The 12,451-nt window shown below is 39.4% G+C and overlaps 1 protein-coding gene across 1 annotated transcript in view; it reads left to right on the top strand.

The window, feature by feature from the left end:
* The window catches only part of mtdha (metadherin a), a 94,418-nt gene that overhangs the window by 29,572 nt on the left and 52,395 nt on the right, over window positions 1–12,451 (top strand). The window contains exon 4 of the mRNA XM_073046185.1: window positions 11,744–11,935. Within this exon, the coding sequence (XP_072902286.1) occupies window positions 11,744–11,935 (192 nt within the window). The remainder of the gene's footprint in view (window positions 1–11,743; window positions 11,936–12,451) is intronic.

Raw genomic sequence — 12,451 nt, forward strand, 5'->3', positions numbered from 1 at the left:
ATTTCTTGCAAGCTCTCTTCCTGTTCTTCCATCTTGCAAAGAAAGGATTAATTACCCCGTCTGCAATTTCCATATCATTCAAATCCTTGAATCGGTTCTGAAAATCTTCAGTGACTGCAGGTGTAAGCAGTACTCTTGTAAATCAGTCTGTGAAAGAGAGTGCCATACTTTCCAAGCAGGGAAACTGAGAACGTTCTTCCAATGTTTTGCTTATACATTTCCGATTTTTCCGATAAAAGTGCACACTGCACTTTTTGCCTGGATTGAATTGAAATTTTCACCCTGCAGTTTCACATTTAGAATGTTCATTCTGTCATACAGATCGGCTAGGTATGCCACATCTTCATGTAGAAGTTCAGTCTTGTTTCCCAAGTTCTTGATCACTTTGAGCAAAAATTCAACCATAGTGTCAAAAAGATCAAAGGAACATTTTAGCCTTTTGACAGCCAGTGCATTTCAGTGTGAAGAAGCAAGCGTTCAAACTCTTTATCTTTATCGTGGCATAACTGACAAAATATTCTGCTATTTATTTTGTTAATTTTGTTGATAGCAGATATTACAAGAGTCATGGTTGAAAAAAGTTGGTGGCTGAGGTTTTTAGCTGTGAGATGATGAATTACACAATGGATTGCAAACAGACTTGAAATTGCCGAGTTTCAGACTCACTGAACCATAGCAGAGCTATGGTTCTTCCTGTGTTCTGATGCCTCATCCTTTTTTATTTGGAAGTGCCTGCTCTACTAATGGTTGGTCAAGTCTCGTCCCTCTCCTCTCCCCCCCCCCCCCAAAAAGAATTTTGAATGCTCCCAACAACTTCTATTTCCCCATATAGCCCTTTAGGACACATAACCGCCCCCATTGTCAATCAGTGATTCAGTGGTTCGCTCCTGTAGCAATGTGCTAAATTTGTTCAGATAACCTAAAGCTCTGTTAATGTTTTCTTGATCTGATTTGTATAACCAACAGATGCATTATTTTTTGATTCCATTACTCTGTTGGACTTGGTGGTGTGAAATATTTTCTGGTATATTGCATGCAATATAAAAAGGGATCTGGATAATTTGCCATTCCCAAGAAAGTGCAATTGTTTTGAGTTGGTGTGTTATTCACTCTGGATCCAAGTGTGTGTGTGTCCCCTAGTGGCACAGTTGTTATTAAAAATTGCAATATTTGTATTTTAACAAAACAAGTTGCATTTTTAAATTAAGCACAGAGATCCTAGTCCTGCCCAAATGTCTCTGCCCGAAACATTGACTGTACTTTTTTTCCATAGATGCTGCCTGGTCTGCTGAGTTCCTCCAGCATTTTGTGTGTGTTGCTTGGATTTCAGCATCTGCAGATTTTCTCTTGTTTGAGATTCTGCAGATGCTAGAAATCCTGATGAACGATGTTGTCCCAAAACATCAACTGTTTATTCCTCTTCTTCAATGCTATTTGACCTGCTGAGTTGCTCTAGCATTTTGTGTGTTGTATTTTCTTGTTCACGGCTTCTTTGATTCAGATTTATCTTTATTCTGCTATTTTATTGTGCTGTATTTCACAATTCGTACACTTTTTGCTGCTTTAGTACGCTTACAAAGAGAGATATTGTCCATCTTCACTCTCCATCAGCACCTTCATGTACAAGCGTGCAATCACATTCCACCTTTTGCATGTACTCTTTGCACTTTCTGAATGGAACTATAGTTTCAAATCATGGAATGGATCATATTTGCATAGAAGAAGATTGTGTCAGTGCTGAAGCTTTACAGTTGACAATTGGTATCACTTTGTGTGTATGTGTGTATTTGTCGTTTTTTTCCCCCATTCCCACCCATCTCTCTGCAAATGTTTATTTCTAAACTATTTACAAATGTCCATATTAAATTTTCAGTTGAATATACTTCGAAGAGATTTCAGACACTGTTTTACATGTCATAATCCAAATAAACAGTCATCTTTAGTGTCCTGACAAAACCTCCATCTCCTTAAGCCACCTCTGTATTAATTTCTATCTGCCATGTGACTGCCCACTCTGCAAATCTGAGCTCTTGGTAGCCATAGGTACAGTATATCTCCAGGGAGAGCACACATACACACAAAGTGATACAGGTATTTGGATCTGCTAACTATACATGTCCTGTCACATCCTGTCAGTTAATTCACATTGTGAAAATAAAAGAAAGTGTATTATCAAAGTACCCTATATGTCGCCATATTTTGCTTTGAGATTCATTTTGTTGTGGGCATTCACCGTAAATATAAAGAAACATGATAGAATCATATGTTGAACATGAGTTGAAAGTTCTTGAAAGTGAGTCCTTAGGTTGTAGGATCAGTTTAGTGTTGTGTGAGTGAAGTTATACCAAAAAGAGAGAATGGCCTGGATGGTGGGTGTCATTGATGAAGAATGGTACTTTCCTGCAACAGCACTCATTGTAGATGTGCTCAATGGTGGAGAGGACTTCACTTGTGATGCATTAACCCCAAAGGAGTGCAATGCCATCTTTCATTTTGTTGTGACATATGAAATTCTATCAGTATTTTACTGCACTCTGTGTACAAATACTTGTGTATTTGTATTTGAAGGTGTGGTGGATTTGAACCCATAGCTTTGTACAAGAGCACAATGAACGTTAGGGCCCAAAACAACTTCTGTTTACAAGTCCAAGGATTCAAAAATGTCAAGGGCAGAAGTAAGTGCATCACTAGGGAGAAGGTGCTTGGGAAGCTGATAGGTCTGAAAGTATGTAAGTCACCTGGGCCAGATGGACTATATCCCAGGGTTCTGAATGAGGTAGTTGAAATGATTGTGGAGGCATTAGTGATTATCTTTAAAGAATCACTAGATTCTGGATTCACTCTCCTGTTCAAGAAGGGAGGGAGGCAAAAGAAAGGAAATTATAGGCCAGTTACCCTGATGATAGCGATGAGATGATGTTGGAATCGCTTATTAAGGATGAGGTGTCAGTGTACTTGCAGACACATGATAAACTAGGCCAAAGTCAGCATGATTGCCTGAAGGGAAAATTTTGCCTGACAAATCTTTTGGAATTCTTTGAGGAAATAACAAGAAGGATAAACAAAGGAGAATCTGTGGACATTGTGTACTTCAATTTTTAGAAGGCCTTTTCCAAGGTGCTGCACGTGAGGCTGCTTAACAAGATAAGAGCCCATGGTATTACAGGAGGGATACCAGCATGGATAGAGCATTGGCTGGATGGTAGGAGTGGGAATAAAAGGAGCCTTTTCTGATTGGCTGCCTGTAATTAGTGGTGTTCTGCAGGGATCGGTGTTGGGACTGCTTTTTACATTATATGTTAATGAAATTGGATGACAGAATTGATGGCTTTGTGACCAAGTTTATGGATGATTCGAAGATAGGTGGAGGGGCAGGTAATTTTGGGGAAGCGGAAACTGCAGAAGGACTTGAGCAGATTAGTAGAATGGTCAAAGAAGTGGCTGATGGAATATAGTAGACTATTTAATAAATGGAGAAGAAATTCAAAAATCCAAGGAAAAGAGATTTGGGAGTCCTTGTGCAGGAGTCCGTAATGGTGAACTTGCAGGTTGAGTTGGTGTGAAGAAGGCAAAAGCAATGTTAGCATTCATTTTGAGAGGACTAGAATATAAAAGTAAGAATGTAATGCTCAGGCTTTAAAAGGCACCAGTGAGGCCTCACTTGAATATAGTGAGCAGTTTTGGTCCCTTAACTAAGAAAGGATGTGTTGAAATTGGAGTGGGTTCAGAAGAGATTCACAAAAATGATTCTGGGAATGAAAGGGTTATGATATGAGGAGTTTTTGATGGCACTGGGCCTGTATAAGCTGCAATTTAGAATGAGTGAGGGTCTAATTGAAACTTACCAAACATTAAAAGGCCGAGATAGGGTGGATGGAGAGAGGATGCTCCCTGTAGTTGGGGACTCTAGGACCAGAGGGCACAGCCTCAGAATAAAGGGGCGGCGATTTAGAATGGAGATGGGGAGGAATTTTAGCCTGAGAGTAGTGAACCCTTGGAATTCATTGCCACAGGCGGCTGTGGAGGTCAGGTCATTGGGTGTATTTAAAGCAGAGGTTGATTAGTCAGAGCATGAAGGTGTACAGGGAGAAGGCAGGAGTATGGGGTTGAGGGAGACAGTGGATCAGCCATGATGAAATGGTACAGCAGACTCGATAGGCCAAATAGCCTTAATCTGGTTCTATGTCTTCTGGTCTGAGTCAGAGGTTCGGCGTTTTATGCTGTTAGTCTTGCTGTATCCTGAGTAAAATGCAAGCTGAAAATTGTCTGTGATGAGAATCATTATTGATTACTACTATCGCTGTCATTATAAGAGTTTCAAAGCATTGAAAGCGAGTTCATTGCCATTTACAAGGTCTTTCCATTTAATTCTGTTCTTTTGTGTTTGCATTATAGAATTATGAAGGGCACACCAAACGTTGCTGTTTGGTCTATGCGAACTATATGAACAAGATGTTTAATAAAAACTGTTACAAGCACTCAGCAGGACTGGAAGTATTTGAGAAGAGGAAAAACTGAGTTGTTTTTCTTTATTTTTCTGTAAAAGCATGAATCTCAAGGTAGTATATGGTAATATATACATCCTTTTGATAATAAATTTTACTTTTGACTTTGGGAAAGAGGAGTGGAGAGAACCAAAGACAACATCTGCCAGAACAGATCAATTGAGATGAAAGGCAGTGGTGCTAGCTGAGTGGTGAAACCTTACTAATTGCAGCTGAACTGTCTGGAGAAAGTGTGGATTGAGGAAGATGAATAAGGACAAGGAAGTACAAGATGGCTGGAACTACAGTGCAAAGCACTTCAGTTGCTGAGACCCAAATAAGAGAGCACAGAGCACAAAACACTGCTGGAAGATGTCAGTAGGTGAAGTGTCATCTGCAGTCAGAGACAGCCGATAGTTCAGGTCCAGACCATCTAAGACTGCAGGTTACATCCTGATCGCGTAATTCGTATTCAGCAGCACATGCAAGTCTCATCTGGGCTCTTAAGATCAGAGCTGTACAATCAGGAGGTTGCTCACCGAGAATGAATTTTCATGACAATAAACACCTGATGCAGCAACATTCATGCGACCCAATAAGTAGAGAGAAATATGTTGGATGATCAGTTGAATGGTCTCCTTGTATAATAGCTGGACTCTTGAGTTCACAATATACCTTGTTATGGCCTTAGCTGCTTGCACTGCACTTTCTCTGTAACTGTAACACTTCAGTCTGCATTCTGCTATCATTTTCACTTGTACTTCCAAGAGAAGGGAGAGCCTTGGATCAGAAGGCACAGCTTCAGAATACATGGACGCCCTTTCTTTCTTTCTTTTTTAATTTTTTTATTAGTTTTTCTATACATTTTACAAATTAAAAACCCCAAATCCCAATGAGGAACATTAATACAGTGCAAAATTAAGCATACAATGACAATATGCTGCAAAGGAAGAGAATTTGACAAAAAAGCACCTAAATTGAAGACAAGTAAACTTAGTATCCTCCCCAAGCCCCACAACACAAGAAAAAACAACAACTCCAGACTAACCACAACACAATATAGAGAGTATAAATCAGGACAATCAAACTCCCAGACTGTGAATACACTTAACAACAGAGGATAATAATGCCTACTACCAGAAAAAAAAAGGGAGCTGAAAGCAAGGGACCGAAAAGAAAAAAAAACCCTAGTCAAGAGGAAGGTGATGAAAGTACTCGATAAAAGGTCCCCAGACGTTATGGAACTTTAGATCCGAATTAAGAACTGAATAATGAATTTTTTCGAGGTCCAAGCAGGCCATAATGTCGTTAAGCCATTGTGCATGAGTGGGCGGGGCAACATCTCTCCATCTAAGGAGGATCAAGCGTCTAGCCAGGAGAGAGGCAAAGGATAATATTCGGCATTGGTCGGACCCAGACGTAAATCTGTCTCGCCCCAAAGACCGAACAAAGCAATTAAGGGGTTTGGTTCTAGGTGCTGATTCAGAATACACGATAACGTAGTGAAGACATCTTTCCAAAATTTCTCCAATCTAGGACAGAACCAGTACATATGGATGAGAGAGGCCACGCCCCTCTTGCATTTATCACAGAGTGGACTAATGTTAGGGTAGAATCGAGATAGTTTAAATTTAGACATATGGGCTCTATGAACAATCTTAAACTGTAAAAGGCAATGGCGAGCACAAAGGGAGATTGAGTTAACCGATTTGAGAATTGAGTTCCAGCTCTCATCGGATAAAGAGGTATTTAAATCCTGCTCCCAGGCCATTTTAATTTTATCTACAGGGGCCCATCGTAAGGCTGCTAATTTATCTCGAATAATTGATATTAAACCTTTAACTAGTGGATTAATGGAAAGAAATAGGTCCATAGCATTTTTCGCAGGCATTTCAGGAAAGTTAGAAATTAAAGGAGCAATAAAGTGTCTGATTTGGAGATATCTAAAAAAAAAAGAGCATTGGGCAGATTGAACTTAACAGAGAGCTGCTGAAAAGAAGCGAAGCGGTTATCAATGAAGAGATCTTCAAAATGTCTAATGCCCTTCCTGTACCAAACATGGAATGCTGAATCGAACATGTTAGGTAAAAAAAGGTGATTATGTGTGACAGGGCTAGAAACGGAAAACCCATGGAAACCATAGCATTTCCTAAACTGAGCCCATATACGCAAAGTGTGTCTAACAAGAGGATTAGCTATTGATCTGGACAGACTACTAGGGAGTGCAGAGATAGATAATTCTTTAGTGGAGCTCAACTCCATTGCCACCCAGTTAGGGCACTCGGGTTGGCCGTGGAAGAAAGACCAGAAGGCAGCACAATGTATATTAGCTGCCCAATAATATAAACGAAAGTTAGGTAAAGCCATGCCACCCACTTTTTTAGATTTTTGGAGATGGATTTTATTAATTCTAGAACGCTTATTCTTCCACAGATATGACAAAATAATAGAGTCTAAGGAATCAAAAAAAGATTTAGGAATAAAAATTGGGATAGATTGAAATAAGTATAAAAATTGGGGGAGAACATACATTTTAATAACTTTAATACGACCTATCAAAGACATGGATAGAGGTGATCATTGTACCAGACTCTGTTTTATAGTATATGAAAGATTGACAAAGTTTTCACAAAAGAGATCTTTAAACTTCCTTGTGACTGTAATTCCAAGATAAGTAAATTGATTATGGACTACTTTAAAAGGGAGATCACGAAATGTTAGTTCTTGTGCTTCTTTATTAATTGGGAAAAGTTCACTCTTATGTAAATTAAGTTTATAGCCAGAGATCTGGCTAAACTGGTCAAGAAGTGAAAACATTAGAGGTAAGGATGTAGACGGATTTGAGAGAAAGAGTAATAAGTCATCAGCATAAAGAGAAACTTTATGCTCAACACCCCCTCTCCAAATCCCGGTCAATTCAGGACAGTTTCGAAATGCTATCGCCAAAGGTTCCATAGCCAAATCAAAGAGAAAGGGACTTAAGGGGCATCCCTGACGGGTGCCACGTTTGAGATTAAATACTTGGGATTAGTTAAAACAGAAGCAGTAGGACACAGGTACAGCAATTTGATCCAAGAGATGAAACTTTGACCGAGGTCAAATTTTTCTAAGACTGCAAAAAGGTAGTTCCACTCTATACGATCAAATGCTTTCTCCGCATCGAGGGAAATAACACATTCAGGAATCCCAGTTGGAGGTGAGTATAAGATATTAAATAAACGCCGAATGTTAAAAGCAAGGGAGACGGTTTTTAATAAAGCCTGTTTGGTCATCAGAGATAATGGAGGGAATAGCAGTTTCTAATCTATGAGCCAAAACTTTAGCTAAGATCTTTACATCAACATTGAGCAAAGAAATCGGCCTATACGAGGAACACTCTGTTGGGTCTTTGCCCTTTTTTAATAGAAGAATAATAGATGCCTCATTGAAAGAGGGTGGCAATTTGCCGTAATTAAACGAGTCAGATAATACTGAAAGTAACTGAGGAGAAAGAAGTGAAGAGAATGATTTATAAAATTCTACAGGGAACCCATCAGGTCCAGGAGATTTCCCTGAGGACAGTGCAGAAATTGCAAAAGATATTTCTTCTGATGATATAGGCGCATTGAGTTTGGCTTTAAAATCAGATGAAAGTGAAGGGATATTCAGATTCTGTAAAAATTGATCAACAGAGATATTGTCATTCAAAGATTCAGAGGAATAAAGCTGAGAAAAAAATTTAAATGCGTCATTAATTTCTAAATGATCCGATGTAAAGTCTCCGTTCTCCTTCTGGATCTTTGTAATATGTTGTTTGGCTTTGGAATGCCTCAGCTGATTGACTAGGAATTTACCAGACTTATCCCCATGAATGTAAAAACGACTCTTGCTTTCGAGAAGTTGGCGTTCGACAGGTTGAGTAGACAGAAGATTAAATTTAGTTTGGAGTTCAACGCGCTTCTTGTATAATTCAGGGTTCTTAGTTTGAGCATATATTTGATCCAATTCTTTAATCTGGTTGATGAGGTCTAATCGATCTGCACAGGATCTTCTGTTGAGATTTGCTGTGTAAGAGATTATTTGACCCCTCAGATATGCTTTCATGGCATCCCAGACAATCTGGGATGGCACTTCAGGTGATGTATTAGTGTTAAAATAAAAGGTTATCTGATCCTTAATAAATTTTTAAAAATCATCATCCGATAATAAAGTTGAATCAAACCGCCAGTGTTTATTCCTCTGAGGGAGACCAGGAAAGTTCAGAGAGAGAGTAATTGGGGCATGGTCAGAAATCAGTATACTCTGATAGTCACAAGAGTGGGCAGATGGAATAAGTTGGTTATCGAGTAAGAAATAGTCAATTCTAGTGAAGGTATGGTGAACATGTGAGAAAAAAGAATAATCTCTCTCAGTAGGATGAAGGAAACGTCATATATCAGAGATACCAAAATTAGAGAGAAACGATTGGATAGCTAAGGCAGATTAAGTAGGTGATCTGGTAACAGAGGACGATCGATCCAGATTAGGATCCAACTAACAGTTGAAGTCACCACCCAGTACAAGAGAGTATGAGTTTAAGTCTGGTAGTGAGGAAAAAAAACGTTCTAAAAAGTTAGCATCATCAAAGTTGGGGGCATACAGGTTTGCTAGTGCAACTTTAGTGTTATATAGTTTACCAGAAACAATAATAAAACAGCCATTTGTATCAGATATTTTATTATGGAGTTCAAAAGGAATATTTGAGTTAATAAGAATGGAGACTCCCCTAGCTTTAGCAGCAAAGGATGAATGAAAATGTTGACCCGCCCACTTTGACAGAAGCCGGGAGTTATCAAAACAACGACTGAGTTTCTTGAAGGAAAGCAATGTCAGCTTTGAGTTGTTTGATATGTGAGAATACCTTCCTCCTTTTAACAGGGTGATTCAATCCCTTTACATTCCAGCTCATGAATTTAAGTGCACTAGTCATTATCAATTACTAATGCATAAAAGGCAGCAGGCATATAAAAAGTCAAGCAGTACAATAGCAGTCTGGGAGCAGAGATGTAAACATAGATTCGTAAAATCAAAACATAAACATGTCCTGAGCAATAAAGAAAAACAATAAATACAGTGAGTGATGTTGGAACTGGAAAATCCACCCCACCCACACAACCCAAAACTAGACGGCTACCAAAAAAAGCAGCTAGCTCTACCAAAAAAATTAACCCAAATACAACTTCCAGATCTGTGTCATTAACAGCAGTTCCGTATAAATACTATAGCAAATAGTAACTAGTTTATGCACTAGAAAACATAACTACAAATTAGAACATCTTCTGCAGAAATATAAAACTTAATACAGAGAAAATCGGAAGAAAGCCAAAACTAACCTACCCGTGAAAAATTATAGAAGAATAAAGTAAGAGAAAGGGGAAAAAAAGGGGAGAAAGGGGAAAATTATAAATTCAAGAAGAGTACTTATCAACCATTTACAGAGAGGAGAAAAAAAAATCAGATTAGAAAAAAGGGTGAAGAAAATAAATATTTTTTAAAAAGGAAAAATAAATCAGCAATTAAACTGTGAACCAACAAACAGGGAGGCCTTCACTAAAGACTTCAAACCTCCAAAACAAGTTAAAGTCAGTTGTAGAACTCTATAGATAAATCTCTCTATACAGGGAGAGATTGTCAACAGCCCTTAGAGTTTCAATGAATAATGTCTGAGTGATTCAAGTAAAGTCTGAGTCCAGAAAAAGTAATTTTACTACGAGAAGTACTTATCCACCATTTTAGGAGGTCCGATCGGGTTCCGAAGATGACTGGATAGCCTGAAGACTTGCAACAAATGCCTCAGCCTCCTTCACTGACTTAAGCCACTTATATTTTCCAGTATTAAGCTTGATTCGTAGATCGGCAGGAGTGCGAAGAGAGGGTTTAAAACCACGATCAAAAAGTACTTTCATTGCGCCTTTAAACTCAGCGCGCATCTTTAAGGTCTGGGGTGCAAAATCTTCCACAAAGCGAATGATTGTATTTTGGAAAGAAAAAGTACCTCTGCGACGTGCCTCCATAATCAGACTGTGTTTTACCTGGTATTGATGAAAGCACAAAATTACCGGTCTCGGGCGGGAGCCCAGAATTCCAGGGGGAACGTAAACTCTGTGTGCCCTTTCGAGCTCAGGCGGGTTCGGAAGCAAATCTTTCCTGAATATCTCACAGAGGAACTCGGCAAAAAACTTCACGGTTGATCCCTGTTCGGTGGCCTTTGGCAACCCAAGAATTCAGAGATTGCAGCGTCTGCTGCGATTTTCGAGATCCACCATTTTGGAAAGGAGTTTGTTACATTTTTCCTCTAAGCTGGAACAGAGAGTCTCCAAGTATCGAACACGACTTTCTAAATCTTCAGAAGTCGAATCGATGCGAGATAAGTGTTCAGCATGTTTGTCCACTCTGTTGTTGATCCGATCCAGTTTGGCTTCCAACTGTTTGAAAGTGGTTCTAAATTCCTTTAACATATCGTCTCGGAGTTGTTCGAGCGCAGCTAGAGTCTCAGCCGAGAGAGCCGGAGCTTCCTTTCTCCCGGATTTAGAACTCTTGCTAGACATTGTAAGGTAGATGTGTTCACAGGCAAGTAAAAGAAACCGAAAAAGTTCCTAACTAAGGTTTAAAAAATGGAGACATTTAGTGCAAAGATAGCGACAATAACGGAACAAAAGTTCGGAGGAGCTAAGCAATCGCCATCTTACCGGAAGTCCCCGGACGCCCTTTTTGAACAAAGATAAGGGGTAACTTCTTTAGCGACAGCATGTGAAGTTCAATTCATTGCCACATACTGTATGGCTGTGGAGACCAAGTCACTGGCTGTATTTAAAGTGGAGTTTGATAGGTTCTTGATTAGTAAGGTTGCCAAAGGTTATGGGGAGATTGAAAAATAAATCAGACATGATAAATGGCAGAGCAGACTTGATGGGCTGAATGGTCTCATTCTACTTCAGTGTTTTATGGTCTTGTTGCCTCACTGAACTGTTGAATTGAAATGATCTGTATAGTTGGCATGCTAAACAAAGATTTTACATATGACAGTAATAAACCAACTTACTAAATTTAAGGCCCATGAGATTTTGAGGATGTGAGCTGGCCAGGAGCGAACCAACTCTGTACAATTAGATTGACTACCCTGCCTTTTTGGCTTTCAGTTTTTTTTAAACCTTTGTGCATCCCACTACACTTGGGTGGGCGGGGCAGAGGGTGAGAGAATGTGTATATTTATTATGGCGTTTACTTTGGTTGATCTATAGGTGCATGGGAAACTAAAATCAGTAGCCGGGAAAAGCGACAGCAACGCAGACGTGATAAAGGAATAAGTGATCCTCCTTCATCCATGGATTCTAGTCTTCCAGCAGGTGGTTCTGAAGGATCTTCTACTCAGCAGCACCCACAAGCCTCATCCGGGCTTGGGCCACGGAAGGCCAAAGCAGTTGAAGCATCAGGTTGGTTACGAGTGCAAGGTGAACTAAACAATGATTTGATGCAGGAAATAGTATGCAATCCAGTATGAGGTGAGGTAGATGTGCTGAATGATTCAGTGCTCTGAGGTGCAAAAATGTAATGAAGTGGCATGCTGCTTCCATCATCTCTAGCTGTATTCTGAATACCAATTATTGAACTTCCATAGATTTTTTAATCAATTTTATTCCAGATATAGTTTGGTGTACTGCTGAAGATGATTTGAGGGAGGGGTGGTGTTATTGAGTCATAGAATACTACAGCACAGAAGTGGGTCCTTCAGCCCATCTACTTCATGCTAATCTGATTTTCTGCTTAGTTTCATCTACCTGTGCACATACCATATCACTTAAAACCTTTCTCATCCATGTACCTATTAAAACTTCTCTTAGTATTACAGCTGAATCACATTTACTATTTCTGTTGGCAGTTCATTCCACACTCACACTACCCTCTGTGTGGAAAAAGTTCTCCTTTGGATTCCCCTTGACTATTTCACC

Source organism: Hemitrygon akajei, chromosome 1 (assembly GCF_048418815.1).
Source record: "Hemitrygon akajei chromosome 1, sHemAka1.3, whole genome shotgun sequence".
NCBI lineage: Eukaryota > Metazoa > Chordata > Chondrichthyes > Myliobatiformes > Dasyatidae > Hemitrygon > Hemitrygon akajei.